Source organism: Parambassis ranga, chromosome 6 (assembly GCF_900634625.1).
Source record: "Parambassis ranga chromosome 6, fParRan2.1, whole genome shotgun sequence".
Lineage (NCBI taxonomy): Eukaryota > Metazoa > Chordata > Actinopteri > Ambassidae > Parambassis > Parambassis ranga.
This window is the reverse complement of record NC_041027.1, coordinates 12915673-12930185: the sequence shown is the minus strand read 5'-3', so window position 1 is coordinate 12930185 and position 14513 is coordinate 12915673. Positions and strand designations below refer to the sequence as shown.

General features: G+C 43.3%; 1 protein-coding gene across 4 annotated transcripts in view; it reads left to right on the top strand.

Moving 5' to 3' along the window:
* LOC114437466 (CASK interacting protein 2) overlaps nucleotides 1–14513 on the top strand; it is a 29413-nt gene that overhangs the window by 5800 nt on the left and 9100 nt on the right. For 3 of the 4 annotated variants that reach the window (XM_028408175.1, XM_028408174.1, XM_028408173.1), the window contains exons 3-10: nucleotides 7792–7843; nucleotides 9143–9240; nucleotides 9949–10094; nucleotides 10533–10628; nucleotides 11205–11338; nucleotides 13430–13538; nucleotides 13719–13827; nucleotides 13934–14028. In XM_028408175.1, the coding sequence (XP_028263976.1) occupies nucleotides 7792–7843; nucleotides 9143–9240; nucleotides 9949–10094; nucleotides 10533–10628; nucleotides 11205–11338; nucleotides 13430–13538; nucleotides 13719–13827; nucleotides 13934–14028 (839 nt within the window). Of the gene's footprint in view, nucleotides 1–7791; nucleotides 7844–9142; nucleotides 9318–9948; nucleotides 10095–10532; nucleotides 10629–11204; nucleotides 11339–13429; nucleotides 13539–13718; nucleotides 13828–13933; nucleotides 14029–14513 lie in introns of those variants that run through there. The other variant, XM_028408176.1, reaches the window with a different exon arrangement.

Sequence of the window (14513 nt, the reverse complement as noted above, 5' to 3'; positions counted from 1 at the left end):
AGACAAAGAAACGATGTGTGTAGGCGGGGTGTTTCTGACTTTGTGGAATTGTTTGGTTGCTTGTACAGACAAGGATAATGTGATTGTCTGACAAGGAGGTCTCGCTGTGTTTGTGTTTTCCTGGAGGGGGTGAGAGGAGCATGTTTCCCTAATGGGAATGGGGCTGTATCAGTATCTTGTAGCGGTAATGAGAATCAGCAGGAGAGGTTGCTGTTGCAGCTTTGATCTTCTACGTTATCTAGTTTTTTTTGTTTTTTTACAGCTACATTTACATTTTCCCCCTTGATTCTTTGAATAGGAAGCAAATAGAAATCACACTCTGTGGTAGCTGTTCACATTTGCTGACTTTTACCCTGTTCACACTGGGGAAAAAAATGTGGCTTAAGCAGGATTCGGCCGCATCCAGATCAATCCAGATGTGTTTTTTCTGAGTGTGAACACCTCAAATCCGGCTGTATCCAGTTCGATTTCAATCCAGCTAGATCCACCCATGAGAGGTGGATCAAATGTGGCTCAGGTGTGAACGCAAATGTGGCGAGCGAATCCGGCTAGCGACATGCTACTTCCGGTTAGCGATGTGCTACTTCCAGTTCACGGGGCGCGACACGGGACAAAAAAAAACGCAAAAACGCATGCGCACACGCGGTCCTACCGTGGCGTGAACAGACTCTGTATATTACGAGGCGCCACCTAGTGGTTTGGAGGACAGCAAACATGCTGGATGAAGCCGGATTGAGTGCGGACACAAGTGTGTGCTAGCCAGATTTGAAAATAGGTCTGAACGCATCCAGCTTAAAGGCTGTCTGGGCTCAATCCTACTCTAGCTGGAATGACTTTCTCCAGTGTGAACGGGGCCTTTGTGGTTGTTCGATAAGACACTGTTCATCATCTTAATGAGAAGTGTCGGGATAACAGTTGGATAACATGTCAGTGTGTTAGGCAAATCTGTGATATGCTACACAGCTGAAAGTTTAAAGATGTAATACATTTTCATTTTGAAAACTTAAGTTTGAACTTTTCCCGGTGTGCTTTGTCAAACATGTATTCACAGCTCAGACGGTGATGTGAGTTGTATCTTTGGTGTGTTTGTGTTTATAGCAGAAGTCAAAACATAAGCACGTATGGAGGCTTAGTCTCTGAAGCTAAATGTAAAATGGAATGACTTTTCCAGCGATGTAGGGGTGTGTTACATTGTGTTGGTGTTTGGTGCAAGTCCAATAATCACATGACTGATGTGAAGAGGGTCAATGAGCAGAGTAGCCTATGACTGATCGACCTCAGCAGCATAATTCAAAAAGGCCTCAAGCGTTTGCTGCTGTCACAATTTCGACATGGAGATGAGAAAACAGGACTTTACTCATAGGACCTACTTATATTGTAGGAAACTTTAAATAGTGGCATATTAGCTTAGCAGTTATTCCCTCCCTGTGGTAGCGCCTCCTCTCTCTCCTGTAGTAATAATAGTATGTGTGTTTGCATCATGGAAAACAGCCCTGTAGCTATGTTAACAGTGCAGAATTGCAAGCCTGCTTGATCCCATGCACCTAAGAAGCAATCTGTTGGACGTTTATTAATATATCGTATCGCATCACCATGAATTTAAAGAGTTTTTTTTTTTTTTGTTTTAAGCCTCTTTAACCTTTGACCACCCAACTAAGAGCGCTGCTGAGTCTGGTTTTGATACCACACCCAACATGATGCACGTCACGGCATCTGATTGCATAACGATCAGATTTGTATAACTATCACATGTCATTTGCAGGACATTTATAGCCACTTTGCATAGCAGCCCTTTATAGTTTTTGTTCCTCCGCCTGTCGCAGATGCCGTGTCACACCTTACTACTACTACTACTACTACACATGCTGGTGTTACCTTATGTGCTGCTCAACAGATGACGAGCCCTGCACACTCATAACAAATTCATATAGCACGGCTATTGCATTCAACTGGTTTGTTTACCCACACTATGGTGGTCCAGATTGATCCGATTGATAGATTGATATTGATCTGGTTGTTTGGTATGTTTCACAATAAAAGCTCTGAGTTTCTGTGCAATTTGAAATGGGTGCAGAAATTTGTACTGTAATAGAGCAAATGAGGAAAAAGGCTTGGCACTGTGGTTTGATCAACTGGTTATCAGTCATAGAAACCTGTTTTAGATCCATGTCTGTCACTTCTTGGCCTAGATTACTTTGGTAGATACCTGATAAATACAAGTAGCCAACAAACGTATTCCTCCCAGGCCAATATTCTGTAAAGCCGTCTCACACAGAGCCTCAGGACTCATAGTTGTAGGAAGCCTGAGTGGAAAACTAGGAGGGGCTGTGCAGCGAGTTGGGTGAGCAGAGTAAACAGATGATTTGAATGGTATGTAAAGTGTTTTGTCCCCAAGGTGCAGGGTTGAGACATGTTATGTAATATGAGACCTACAGGTGTGTTTACACCTCTTGTTAATCTCTTGTTTTTTTATGTTGGGGGTGGGTGGGTGGGGGGTACAGATGTAGCAACGCTGGTGCATCTGTTTCATTTCCACACTGGCTCATTGTCAGCAAATATTGAGTGTGTCTGACCTAGTTGCCTGCAGCACCATGGGAGATTACTTTCTTCATTTTTTTTTTAACAATGGAGTGAATTTATTGGATAATACAACCCAGAGCTGTTTTGATCTTACGGGGTTTTTCCTCAAGACCCAGTTCCAGCATTTATTATTATTATATTAAACGATGAGGAGCTTGAGTAATTGATGAAGAATTGATGAAGCTAAAGTGTGTCACTTTGCAAGTTTGCTGTATGTGCAGGCCCTCGGGTGTACGCCCAAGCACCGAGTCCTGTCTGTAATTAAATAAGGAACCCATTGTCAGAATATAATATTCAAGCAAACCAGCAAAATTTGCATTCGCTGTATCCAAGTGGAGATGAGGTGAAAGATGTCTGTCAGGAAGCATCATTAAAAAAAACGGATCCCGATCTTTGCTGTAGGGCTTGTTTGTCCCCTGCAGGTAGATGTATAGACCTCAGTTCCCCAAGCTGCCATTAACATGCATTACATATCAGGCTGCGGGTCTGTGGCTTAGCGGGATTACACCTGATTACACCTGACAATCTGATGCCACTAAGTACTTCAAGATAGATGGACAGTGACATTTTGGTAAAGTCCAAATTCATTCAAATGTAAATATTGACTTTAAAATGACCTGGGGAAGGTTTGAGAAAGACCTAAAACTTTGACACACAAACCTGTAGCTGTGGACTGTTTGTTCTGGCGTGGGGGATCACTGTCAAACTCGGAGAGAGATTAAAGATGTTGATGAAAACATCTAAGTGGTCAGCTTGGTACTGGAGCCTTCTGAGCACCTACTTCACTTTACAGGGTGAAGAGATTTGTGCTCCTGTGTTTGTGTGTCACAGGATTTGGTGTCACAGCAGGACTGTCTGCTCAGTTCGTGGGATAAGAGCCAATTTAACCTTGTTTGGGTCTAAGACTGAGAAGAACACTGATGGTCCACTTGGTCCACTGAGGTACCACCCCTCACCTTAGGCTTTTTCAGCAGTGACGGCATCCGACAGCGACAAACACCCAATCCTGTGTGTGCTTCATAACTTCTCTAGAGTACTCGGAGGATGCTGATTGGTCCATCCCAGCTGTGGTTCAGCCACAAACACATTGCTTGAAGCTAGATAGATTTGTGATCTTACGGATCTTTAAAGAATGCAGCAAGTTAGAAAATGCCCCATGTGTGAAATTTCACTGTCCGGACTTGCATCTCTAGTGGCGTTTTTGGACGTAAGGAGTGATAGAGAACATGAGCAAATCCCTTTTCTACACTTAATGGCAATTGATGCACTAATGATTAATCATTAACATCCCTCTGTGCCATAGATCTTGTTATAAGAGCCAGTGCTGTTGCAAGCACAAACAAGCCATGTCACAAAATAGTGTTTGTTGGAGCATTTATCAGGAATTGAGTGGGACAGCTGGAATGCAGCCAAATCCCTGCTCTGCCTTGGTGGTTTGGTTTGAGGGACTTTGTTTACGCTCTCAGTAATCAGAGCAGTTAGATGGATGTGTTCCTGGGATAAGAGTTTCCCTTGATGAGGTCCTTACCTGACCACAAACCATTTATCGCCACAGACGGGATGATGACCTTAAATTACCCCCCTTTTTCTCACTCCCCTGTATTTTGGTCTCGCCCCAGGCAGCTGTGGTCTCGCTGTTTGTACGCTTTTTTTTTTAACTTCGGTGTGGGGGTTTGTCCCAACCCACAACTCCGGAATCAAGTGTCCTGCTCTTCTTTTGTTAAAGAGAAGGCGGCATGGGTGGAAGAGAGGTTGCATTCCCTGTGGTAGAAGTCCAAGGAATATTTAGACAGAAAGCTTTAACACAATTCTAAAGAGCATAACCTGCGAGCAACCTCAGTGATTTCTGGTGTCAAAATATAGATTCCAATGTGTGTGTGTGTATGTGTTTTTTAGAATAGCCCTATTTTAAAGTGGAAGAAAACGATGCTGTGAGACAAGGCCTCTCAGAAATGCTCAAATAGTTTAAGAAAAGGCCAAATGTCCAAAAGCTGCACTCACCAAAAAGTCAGAGCCAGATTTACATTAGTGCAACATGTGACGCAGCATTTAAGAGGCGACCAGGCCAGGCTAACCTTTAAGCTACATTTATACTTTTTGTTTTGATGCTCTTGCAGAATAGTTTAGCTTGGTAGAATCGTTGCTGTCGTCAGTCCACATTGTTCCCTATGCTTGATTTAATCATAGCAAAATATTTGTCTACATGCAGCTTTACCTTTTGAAGAGCCAGCAGCTTGTATGTTGGAACAGGGTATAGTCTTCTTCTTGCTGTGACTTGTCTGAGAGTAGTGGTCTACACATTGGAGTCTGATCTGTCGTACTATAGCTTGCGTTTTTTCTTATAAAGGTTGTTATAGGTTCATATCCCTGCATTAATTCACTTTGTAGTGTTGAAGTGCTTTATTTTTCAAAACTCTTGCCAGCATGTTGCGTTCCATTTTTCTTACACATGTGTAGACGTTGATCAAAGACATTTCGAAGCAACTTTTTCAGGCATTGCAGACCAAAGCGCGACACATATGCCAGCTGCAGACTGGTTGACATAACAAACAAGACACAAAGTTTTTTTTGTTGTCTTTTATTTTTTTTATTCATGTTGTTTTTCCATCTTGAGTTCCCACTCTGATCTTTTCCATGTTTTCTTGTTTATGCACCTGACACAAGACAAAATCTTCACCTGAATGAAGGCACACAGATGCATGTCTCCTCCTCCTCCTCCTCCTCCTGTCTTTTACTTCCCTCCCGTTTTGATCGTTCCTCTGCTCCTCGCTGAACAATGTTCTCCACATCAAAGCACCAGGATCTCTTTCTTCTGTCCGGGATGCTTGAGCTGTTCTGAGAGAGGTGCAGAAAGCAGCATAACAACAGGAGCGTTGCTTATGCATCTGAAGAGGCAATCAAAACACAACATCACGTGGTCGCCTCGCTTTGTTTGTTGTAACCACAGAAAACAATGGAGGGCTTCCACACTGACAACTCTTCAGTGACAAACCCTGTAATTTCTCTCTCAGCACTTGAGATTTACTCTGCATCGATCTAATTTAATTGATCCTGATGTGAAGAAGGAGCCCCCCTCCCACTACTTTTGTGAATAGACAGAACGAGGGGAGAGGGGCTGACAGTTGGATGGTGGATGACATCGAGACTCAGCAAACATGTAGGATCGCATGGTGGGTGTGCTATGTGAGGAATGCCGGCTCGTGTTGTAACTAGAACTCCTGAAAGGCCCTGTTCTTTCCATACTGCTGGGACAGCTTAGACCCCGCTTTGGCAAAGAGCCCAACGCCCAGCCCCTCTATCTGTCTCATTAACAATGTGGCTTTTTGTGCCTTCAGGCTCTTGTTTTAAAGCATGTCAGCCTTCAGGCCTGCACTAAAATTTCACTGCTATAAAATCAAGGCATTATAATGTAAAGCATGATCGTACCCGGTGGTTTTGGGGTGCTGCAGGGTGCAGCAGTGGCTCCGTTGAGAATTGATCTGCTAACCGTGGAGGTGAGAATTCTTCCTTTATCCACAGACATCCAGCAGAATCCCGTGGAAATCGAATAGAATTGTATCCACATAGAAATGCAGGAGTTGATGGTTTCATTAGTTTTTATGCAACTGCAATACTTTGAGCTGGAAGATAACAACAATAAACCCGAAGGAAAGACATGGGATCCCAGTTATGTGCTGTAATTTTACAAATTGCCTCATATCTGTTGTTTTTATGTGAAGTAATCTATAAGCCTCCATGCAGCATTTCATAGCAAGTCTTTCTGGTTATGTAATCCACTTTTCATTTCTGTTTATTATGGACTTGGTGTGGCTGTTATTCCCATAGACAGTAGCAGCTTTGCTCCGCTAAGAGAATGTCTGCTAAGGGATCAGCAATATCGTAAAAAAATCAGACCAAGATACAAGCAATCAGATGATCACTGATCATCCACCCACCATATTCACGAGACACCTGACGCACACAAAGCGTTGACTCGCCCATGATACTGTGAGTGCCGTGATGTAAAATACAGGGCGATCCATATAAAAGATGATCAACGACTACTTAAACTGAGTTCAATAGCTGAACTGTTTCTACTGTACTGCTTATTTTGTCCACCTCTTTCTCTTCCTGTCTCCCTTTCTGCCCCCTCCACACACACACTTCCACAATGTGAGCACATTGACCATTCATCCATTCCATCTGAACACTACACTTATCCCTAACCCTAAAAACTAAATCATAACTGTAGACCTGTGGGGACCACAGTGATTGGATTCCCCACCGGGATGTAAACACAGAAACACACACATGTGATTTTCCACACCTGTGTGGGAGAACACAGTGATGGAGCTTGACTGCGATGAATGGTGCTGTATTTAGAGGGTTTTGGCTTCTTGTTCCTGTGTGGGTCTTGCTGGACAGTAGGGGCCTTTACAGCCCAGATCCCTGCCGTAGGACGTCAAAAGGATATTTAGCTGAGTGAGGAGAGTTTCCAGTCTTCTTCAGAGGCTGGAGATGGAGGTGCAAGATGGCGGAAAATGCATGATAGCTAAAGGCTGAGGGTGAATAGAGAAGTGGGATACTTAGAGGAAGGAGGGTTATGCAGGTAGAAAACGAAGTTAGTGTTGTCACAATAAAAAATATGGTTTTAAAAACCTTTGCTCAAGATTCTGCTACTGCTGGAACCAGTTTGTAAACCAGTTTGGAAGTAGATTTTTTTATTTATAGAGTTGTCAGTACATTTTTTTAGTAAATAGATGACTACTGTGTGCTCCCTCGTTGAGGACATTGGACAAGCAGCAGTGTGTCTCATCCGAGGTGAGTAGTGGAAAAAAAACTTGTTCAGTCTTGCTAAACTGACTTTTTTTGCTACTGTGGAAAAATAAATATATGCATGTTTTGATTCTGGTGTGCTCTGGCTTTATGGTTGTCACTCTAAAATCCAAAGAGCCGTGACAAGATAGCAGCATAAATGACGTGGCATTGTGGCATTTCTGCGAGGCAGCATCATTTGTTTATGAATCATTTGGCTGGCATGAGGGTGTCAGCGGGAGAGAAGGGTGAGGCAGCAGGAGGTGAGGAAATCTCTCCACCCTGTCGCGGCTGTCAGGTTTGAAGGAAGGAGTGATGATGGCAAAAAAAAAACACACACGCAGGAAGAAAAAAAACAAAAGATGTCACAAAATACTAATTGTACTCCCTCCTCTCTTCTTTTGTGTCTTTTTCCAGAGTTGCTGGGCTCCACCAAGAGACTCAACATCAACTACCAAGACACTGACGGGTAAGACAGGCGCATGTGTGTACGTGCTCGCGTTTGTCTCACCCTGTGATTCAAGAGAATGCAATGGAAGAGTCACCTTGTCTTGATTGACATGCAAAAAAAAACACCTTAACCTGTGCCTCCTGTTTGTGTTCAGTCTTCACATTGTGACTCACGTTATGAGATTGTGTTCTGTAGTCAAATGCAAGAATTGAAATATAGGTGTGCACAGTCCTTGCTGGAGATCGACCGGCTTTGGCTACGTGCCGTGTGTTGACTTAAGCGTGCTGCATGTGTCTACATGCAGGGTCAGTGCAGTGTGTGGGAGGTGATACACAATAGGGTTGTTGACATCAAACATGTCCATATGTGATGGAGTGGGGGGGGGGGGGGGGGGGGGGTGATGATACATGAGAAGGGTTTAGAGGGGGACGGTAAGCAAACAGCTGCTTTTCACTGAGTCAACACCATCTGACCAGGGCAGATTTGTGTAGAAACACAGGTGACTGTAGATGTGGAGGAAGTACGGTCTGCTGGAAAATAGGTAGATGGAAAGATAATGAATGTGTGATTGTGTTGCTCATGAAGATAGAAACCTAAACAATGTGATATGTGATAAGATGCAGTACGTCACTGTCTGCAGATCCTTCAGATCCATGTCTAAAGTTCATACACCTCACAGCCCTTTTTTCACACCGACGGGTATGCTGCACCTTTATTCTGGCTCCAAAGATAATGCAAACTTTGGTCTCCTATATGTAAATCTGGAAGTAAGTTAAGCAGCAAAGACATATTCATTACATACTGTGGGTGACAAGGAAACAGCAATGTGTAGAAGCCCTGCAGACAGAGCTACTAGTGCTTACAGGCAGTTTGTTGTGGCCGAAGCCCAAAATCCCAGGGCTGCCTGAGGCTATGAAATCACCTGAATGCCCCGTGTGGTGCTGCTGATTGTGCCCCATCTCTCCTCAGAGGGTGACCTCGCTGTGTCTGTGTGCACAAAAACACAAAAATGTCTTCGAATTTCTCCGCATTTCATGTGTGTGAGTTTTTGATATGTACACACGCACACACACACACCTGGGGGTTCAGCCAAAATGTCCTCACATTAAAAGCTAAAAATCAAACGTGTCCACACAAGTATAGAGACACAACTGAACACAGATCAGGCACTTTGATGGGAGCACACACTCACACACATGTCATCTCAGTCTGGAGTTTTGAAAAGGACTCACCTGCTGTAAAGTCATCAGTATGATTTATAACCCCTCTCATCTCCTTGTCTCTCTCCCCCCCCCCCTCTTTTTTTCTCGCCCACAGCTTCTCGGCGCTGCACCATGCCGCTCTGACGGGCACCACGGAGCTGCTGTCTCTGCTGCTGGAGGCCCAGGCTACAGTGGATATCAAGGACATCAATGGTATCACAGTGACAGAACAGCCTGACCAGATGTTCCACTCTCACCACAGAAGCCAAAAAAAAGTTCACACTCTAGAAGTCAGTTAGGGTTAAATGGAGCCTGAAACTTCCTCAACACTCCAAAATGAAAAAATATGACTCACTTTGAAGTTTGTCTGCCATGCAGTGACAGCAGGGCTGCAGCAAATAAGTTCAGACTCCAACCGGAACAGATACAGCAGAATTTGGAAAAAGGAGCTCAGCTGCTGAGACCAGAGGGGTGCGGTGCTCAGAGAGCAGCTATACACTGTAGAAAGAATGGATTTAACTTTGCTCTCCCACTTCTTGCCAGTCTGGCAGTCACCAGGCTTCACACCTGTAGCACACAGTAGACCCCCCAACAACATGAACAGCAGACATCAGCTCAGTTAAGAGAGATTCTTGGTTCAGCTGGGGGTTAATTGGTTTAATTGATCATAGGTGTGATAAGCTTGTACCCTGCTTCTTGCCCATTGACGGGTTTAAGAAAAGGTTGCTGAGGTGGTACAGTGTTATTGATAATTCTTCCTTAAATCCACCTGATCCTAAAGTAAATAATGTCTTTTTTCTTCCCGTGAGCCTGTTTTTGAGGAAAAAAATAAAAAAATAGGGTCATAGGCAAAATATTCTGCAAAGTATTGTGAGTAGTAAATTGATTTCGACAACCCATCTCACACGTTTCTGTCCCAAGGCATGCGTCCCCTCCACTACGCAGCATGGCAGGGTAAAGCCGACTCCGTGTTATTGTTGCTGAGAGCCGGAGCTTCAGTCAACTCCACTTCCCATGATGGGCAGATACCGTTACACCTAGCTGCTCAGTATGGACACTATGAGGTGGTGAGTACACACACACACACACACACACGCAGGTAGACAACAGACAGCCGCCAAAGGCAAAGTTCCCAAGCACTACCAGTCCTCCCATTTCACTGTAATGTACCCCCTTTGTGTCACAGCTGGTATTGTCCACCAACAATACCAGTAGTTCCATTAAGGTAGTGACACAACAAGTCTACAGGCAGTGACCGCACACATTCCTTTCCTTCAGCTTCACTCGTTTGGTTGTTTTTAAAGGACGTATACACACCTGAACATGTCATACAACCCACACTGAGGCCTGACCTCGCTCGTAGAACAAGATTTAGCACCATGCCGACAGACCTAAACAGAGCTATCATGTGTTCAAAGACAAACATCAACACTCACACGTAGTGAATGTGTCACATGTGCATAATACATGAGGTGATTTCACTTATGTTACACTCTCCCTCTCAGTCGGAGATGCTGCTGCAGCACCAGTCTAATCCCTGCCTCTCGAACAAGGCGAAGAAGACGCCTCTTGATTTGGCCTGTGAGTTTGGCAGACTGAAGGTATGGAGACATGAGGCTGATGAGCACGCAATTTAATACTGAGCGAAAAGAGTTACAACATGTCAAACACGGCGTCAGCGAAGCTAAATATAAACCTGAAAACAGACTTCTGTGGCTCCTTTTTGGACACTGTAAAGTTAAAGAGATTGCCCATTTCACTGCGTTTTACTGGTTCTCTGCCACATCGGCGGATAAGCCTGGCTGTGGGATGTATAGCTGGCCCCGTAATTCAGAATTAGACACACACACACTCACTCCCTACGCTTGTTAAATGTTCCCTCTTCTGGTCTGAGTTTGCAGTTTAGCTGCGAAAGAATAGACGGCTTTGGGCTGTTTTTTTGTCACAGACTGTGTGTGTGTGTGTGGAAGCTGTGGTATCTCTGGACAGCTGCTGAGTAGTGGATAAGCTTCTGTGTGCTACTTGAACCCTGCATATAAGTCATCACTAACTGTATATCATATAAGTATATATTTTTGTAGCTTTGCATACATACATTATTTATGTATTACTAATGCTGTAATTCCTGTCCTGATTCTGCCAGCGAACACTTTATCTTCAGTTTGATTCCTTCTTAGGTGGCTCAGTTGCTGCTGAGCAGTAATATGGTGGCAGCTCTGTTAGAAGGAGAGGGAGGGAGCGACAGTCCAGACTCACCCTCCACCACCCCACTCCACCTGGCAGCCAGGAACGGACACAAAGACATCATCAAGTAAGATAACAAGAAAGAAAACAAATCATATCTGTCGCAAATTTGTTCTTAAAGGAACCCTCGTTGTATCATAGCTACTACTTGTTGTTGTTACAGACACAAGCTATTGTTATTGCCATGTTTTGGCATGGTGACATAGTAAACTAAGATGAACTAGTATTTTCATTGCAGTAGTACCAGCTGCTAGTGATGCTGCAGCTAATATTTAGTTTGATTGCCGTTGCTAGGCAACAATTAAACGTCACCCTCTTTCTTCTTCTTCTTCTTCTTCTGTACGTTTTTTTGGCGCAGCGTATCTTCAGCATACATTGACCGATTTCAGCCATTCAACTATCAAAATGTTCATCTCACAAAGGACATTCCGGGTTTTAAAAAAATTATAATTTTTCAAATATTAAGCAATTTCGGTGTCATCTTTAACATGGGAGTCTATGAGAGAGCCCTTCAACGAGGGTCGTCTGCCAAATGTATCTCCTCCTACAAATTTCAAGCTACAGACTCCATTTCAGTCTTAAAACGCTCATTAGATGCTGCTCTATCAAACCTGTATTCAGAATTTTCTAATTCGGAATCGTTTCCGCGCGCCAGGCTCTCAAAGTTGGAGTGGTTTTTGAGGTCTCCTCTGCTGTTACCATGGTGACAGGCTGACACACAGAGGCACACAAAGCTCTGAATTGCTCAGATTCTCCAGCAATTCAGAGCAATCCTTCACATCAGCGTTCAAAGCAATGCTTCAGCTGCAGCAATCAAACCTGCATTTTCTTCAGGAAACATGTTTTACTATTGTTTTTAATTTCTCTAAATGTTAGCATGCTAGCTAATGTAAGATGTGAACATCTTACCTGCTCAGCATCATGTTAGCATGTTGATATTAGCATTGACTAACTACAGTTACTGCCAGTGGTGCAGCTGTTACTGTAGTTGCCACTGTTAGCACTGCTACTACGCCTCATATTAAACGGTTAGCTCCAGCAAGGTAACCAACCGTTTACTTGCACAATCTCTACATCTCCAAGATGTAAACACAGACAGCACTACTAGTGGCATTTAATCCCATTGGCTTTCACATGGCTCAGGGAGTTCTACGTCGGCATATCTGTGTAAATATGTATGTATCTTGCCAAGTACCCACACCCTGCCTCTTGACATGCTGCTAATGATTCCCATCCTCCTCATATTATCAACATATCTCCTGCCCCACCTTCTCCATCCTCCTCTCTCCTTCTTAACGGTGAAGTGATAACAGTTAGACGTGCAGCAGAGAAGCTGGGAGTCTAACACAAACACTCTGCATTAGCACACAAGTTTATTCAGAGTTTATTCAGCAGAATTTGGCTGTGATCTCCTGCTTAGGGATTTATGTCTCTTCAAAGACTGCCACACTTATGCAGCAGATGTCTTTATAGTATAGTAATATATGGGAAGGCTTTCTAGGTCTGGTTAGAACTGGAACTGCAAACTTCTGCACCAAGGAGGAATAAAACTTTTTTATTTAATTTACATATGATTAAAAATGTATTTTATATGTAAAAAAAAATGAAACTTGAGCATTTGAGAAACCTTTTTCTAGCCAAATTAGGTATTTGAAAGTAAGTCAACTGCTGCTATGCTATGATGCTATGCTATGATGATAGGTCAACATTCAGTCTCTGCTGAGTTTTGTCATATATAAAAATATGTAACCCTTAATTAAAAGTGGATTTGAAATACTCTGCATGAACAAGGAAAGCAGAAGCAGAAATGTTCCATGCAGATGTATCCAGCTAATATCCTACAGCAACACTTTGAGGGTTGTTTACATCTTTAAAACCTGACTCAACCTTCCCAATCTGAGCCAGGGATCACCTCCTCCTCATCCTCCTCAGCAGCCTGCACCTCTGTCTGGGTATGATGCCATCAGCATTCCTACATCTGGGCCTCTGACAGATCCACAGTCACATGTGTTAGCTTGTGTGTGGGTGGATGAGTGGGGAGTTTATCATTTAATGAGATGTTGCAGATGTCTGTAACAGTTGAATAGATGAATCTGTTTCTGAGCCTCGCCCGCAGGCTCACGTGTGTGTGTGTGTGTTTCTGATTTGATTTTCTTAGGTTGCTGCTCAAAGCCGGCATTGACATCAACAGAGCTACCAAAGCGGGGACGGCTCTGCATGAGGCTGCCCTCTACGGCAAGACGGAAGTGGTGCGGCTGCTGCTTGATGTAAGCCAAAGCGACAACAACATCATTTTCAATGTGTGATTCTGAGGGCTGATGTTTTTGTACGAAGACTTTGTGTGAAGCAGACAAAACTTCACACAGCACGCTCTGTTATTCTTTAATGAAAGAGGGGAGGATTTATTTTGAATTGCACGTCATCCATGTGTGTCTGTGTGTTTTTAGGCGGGCATCAACGTCAACATACGCAACACGTACAACCAGACAGCTTTGGACATCGTCAACCAGTTCACCACCTCCACCGCCAGCAGAGAGATCAAACAGCTTCTGAGAGGTTGAAAGCTTTTCAGATGTGTTTTGGTGTAGAAGAAGAAGAAGAATAAGAAGAAGGTATTTGTGACTTCTGATGATGTGACTGTTTTTTTTTTTTTTATGTGCAGAGGCCTCAAGTTCTCTCCAAGTTAGAGCAGTGAAGGACTACTGGAATCTACACGACCCGACCGCTCTCAACCTCAGAGCTGGAGACCTCATTATGGTACATGGTTTTATATGCATGTCTATTGCAGAGAGAGCATTACATGTGTTGATATTATACTTTATTTATATATATATATATATGTATATATATATATATATGTGTATATATATGTGTGTGTGTATATATATATATATGTATATGTATATATATATGTGTATATATATATATATGTCTAATAAAGAAAAGTTAGCAAGTAGAGAAGGTGCAGTAAAAAGGACTCACCTTTTTCTAACCTTCATCATGCCATGGATTTAAAAGGAAGTGTGATGATTAATGATTGCCCTTTTATCCATGAAATTAAACTCAACGGCCTGCTTGTCTTTTTAAGCAACGCAGCTGTCTGTGGAGCCTCGAAATTGATTGTAAAACCCCGGACCAAACACTGCTGTGTACACACGGACCCTTTTTATCTCATTATCATAAACTGCAGGAGGAAAGCTGGCACACCTTTCACCTTTCTCATCAACATTTGTTCTAAAATG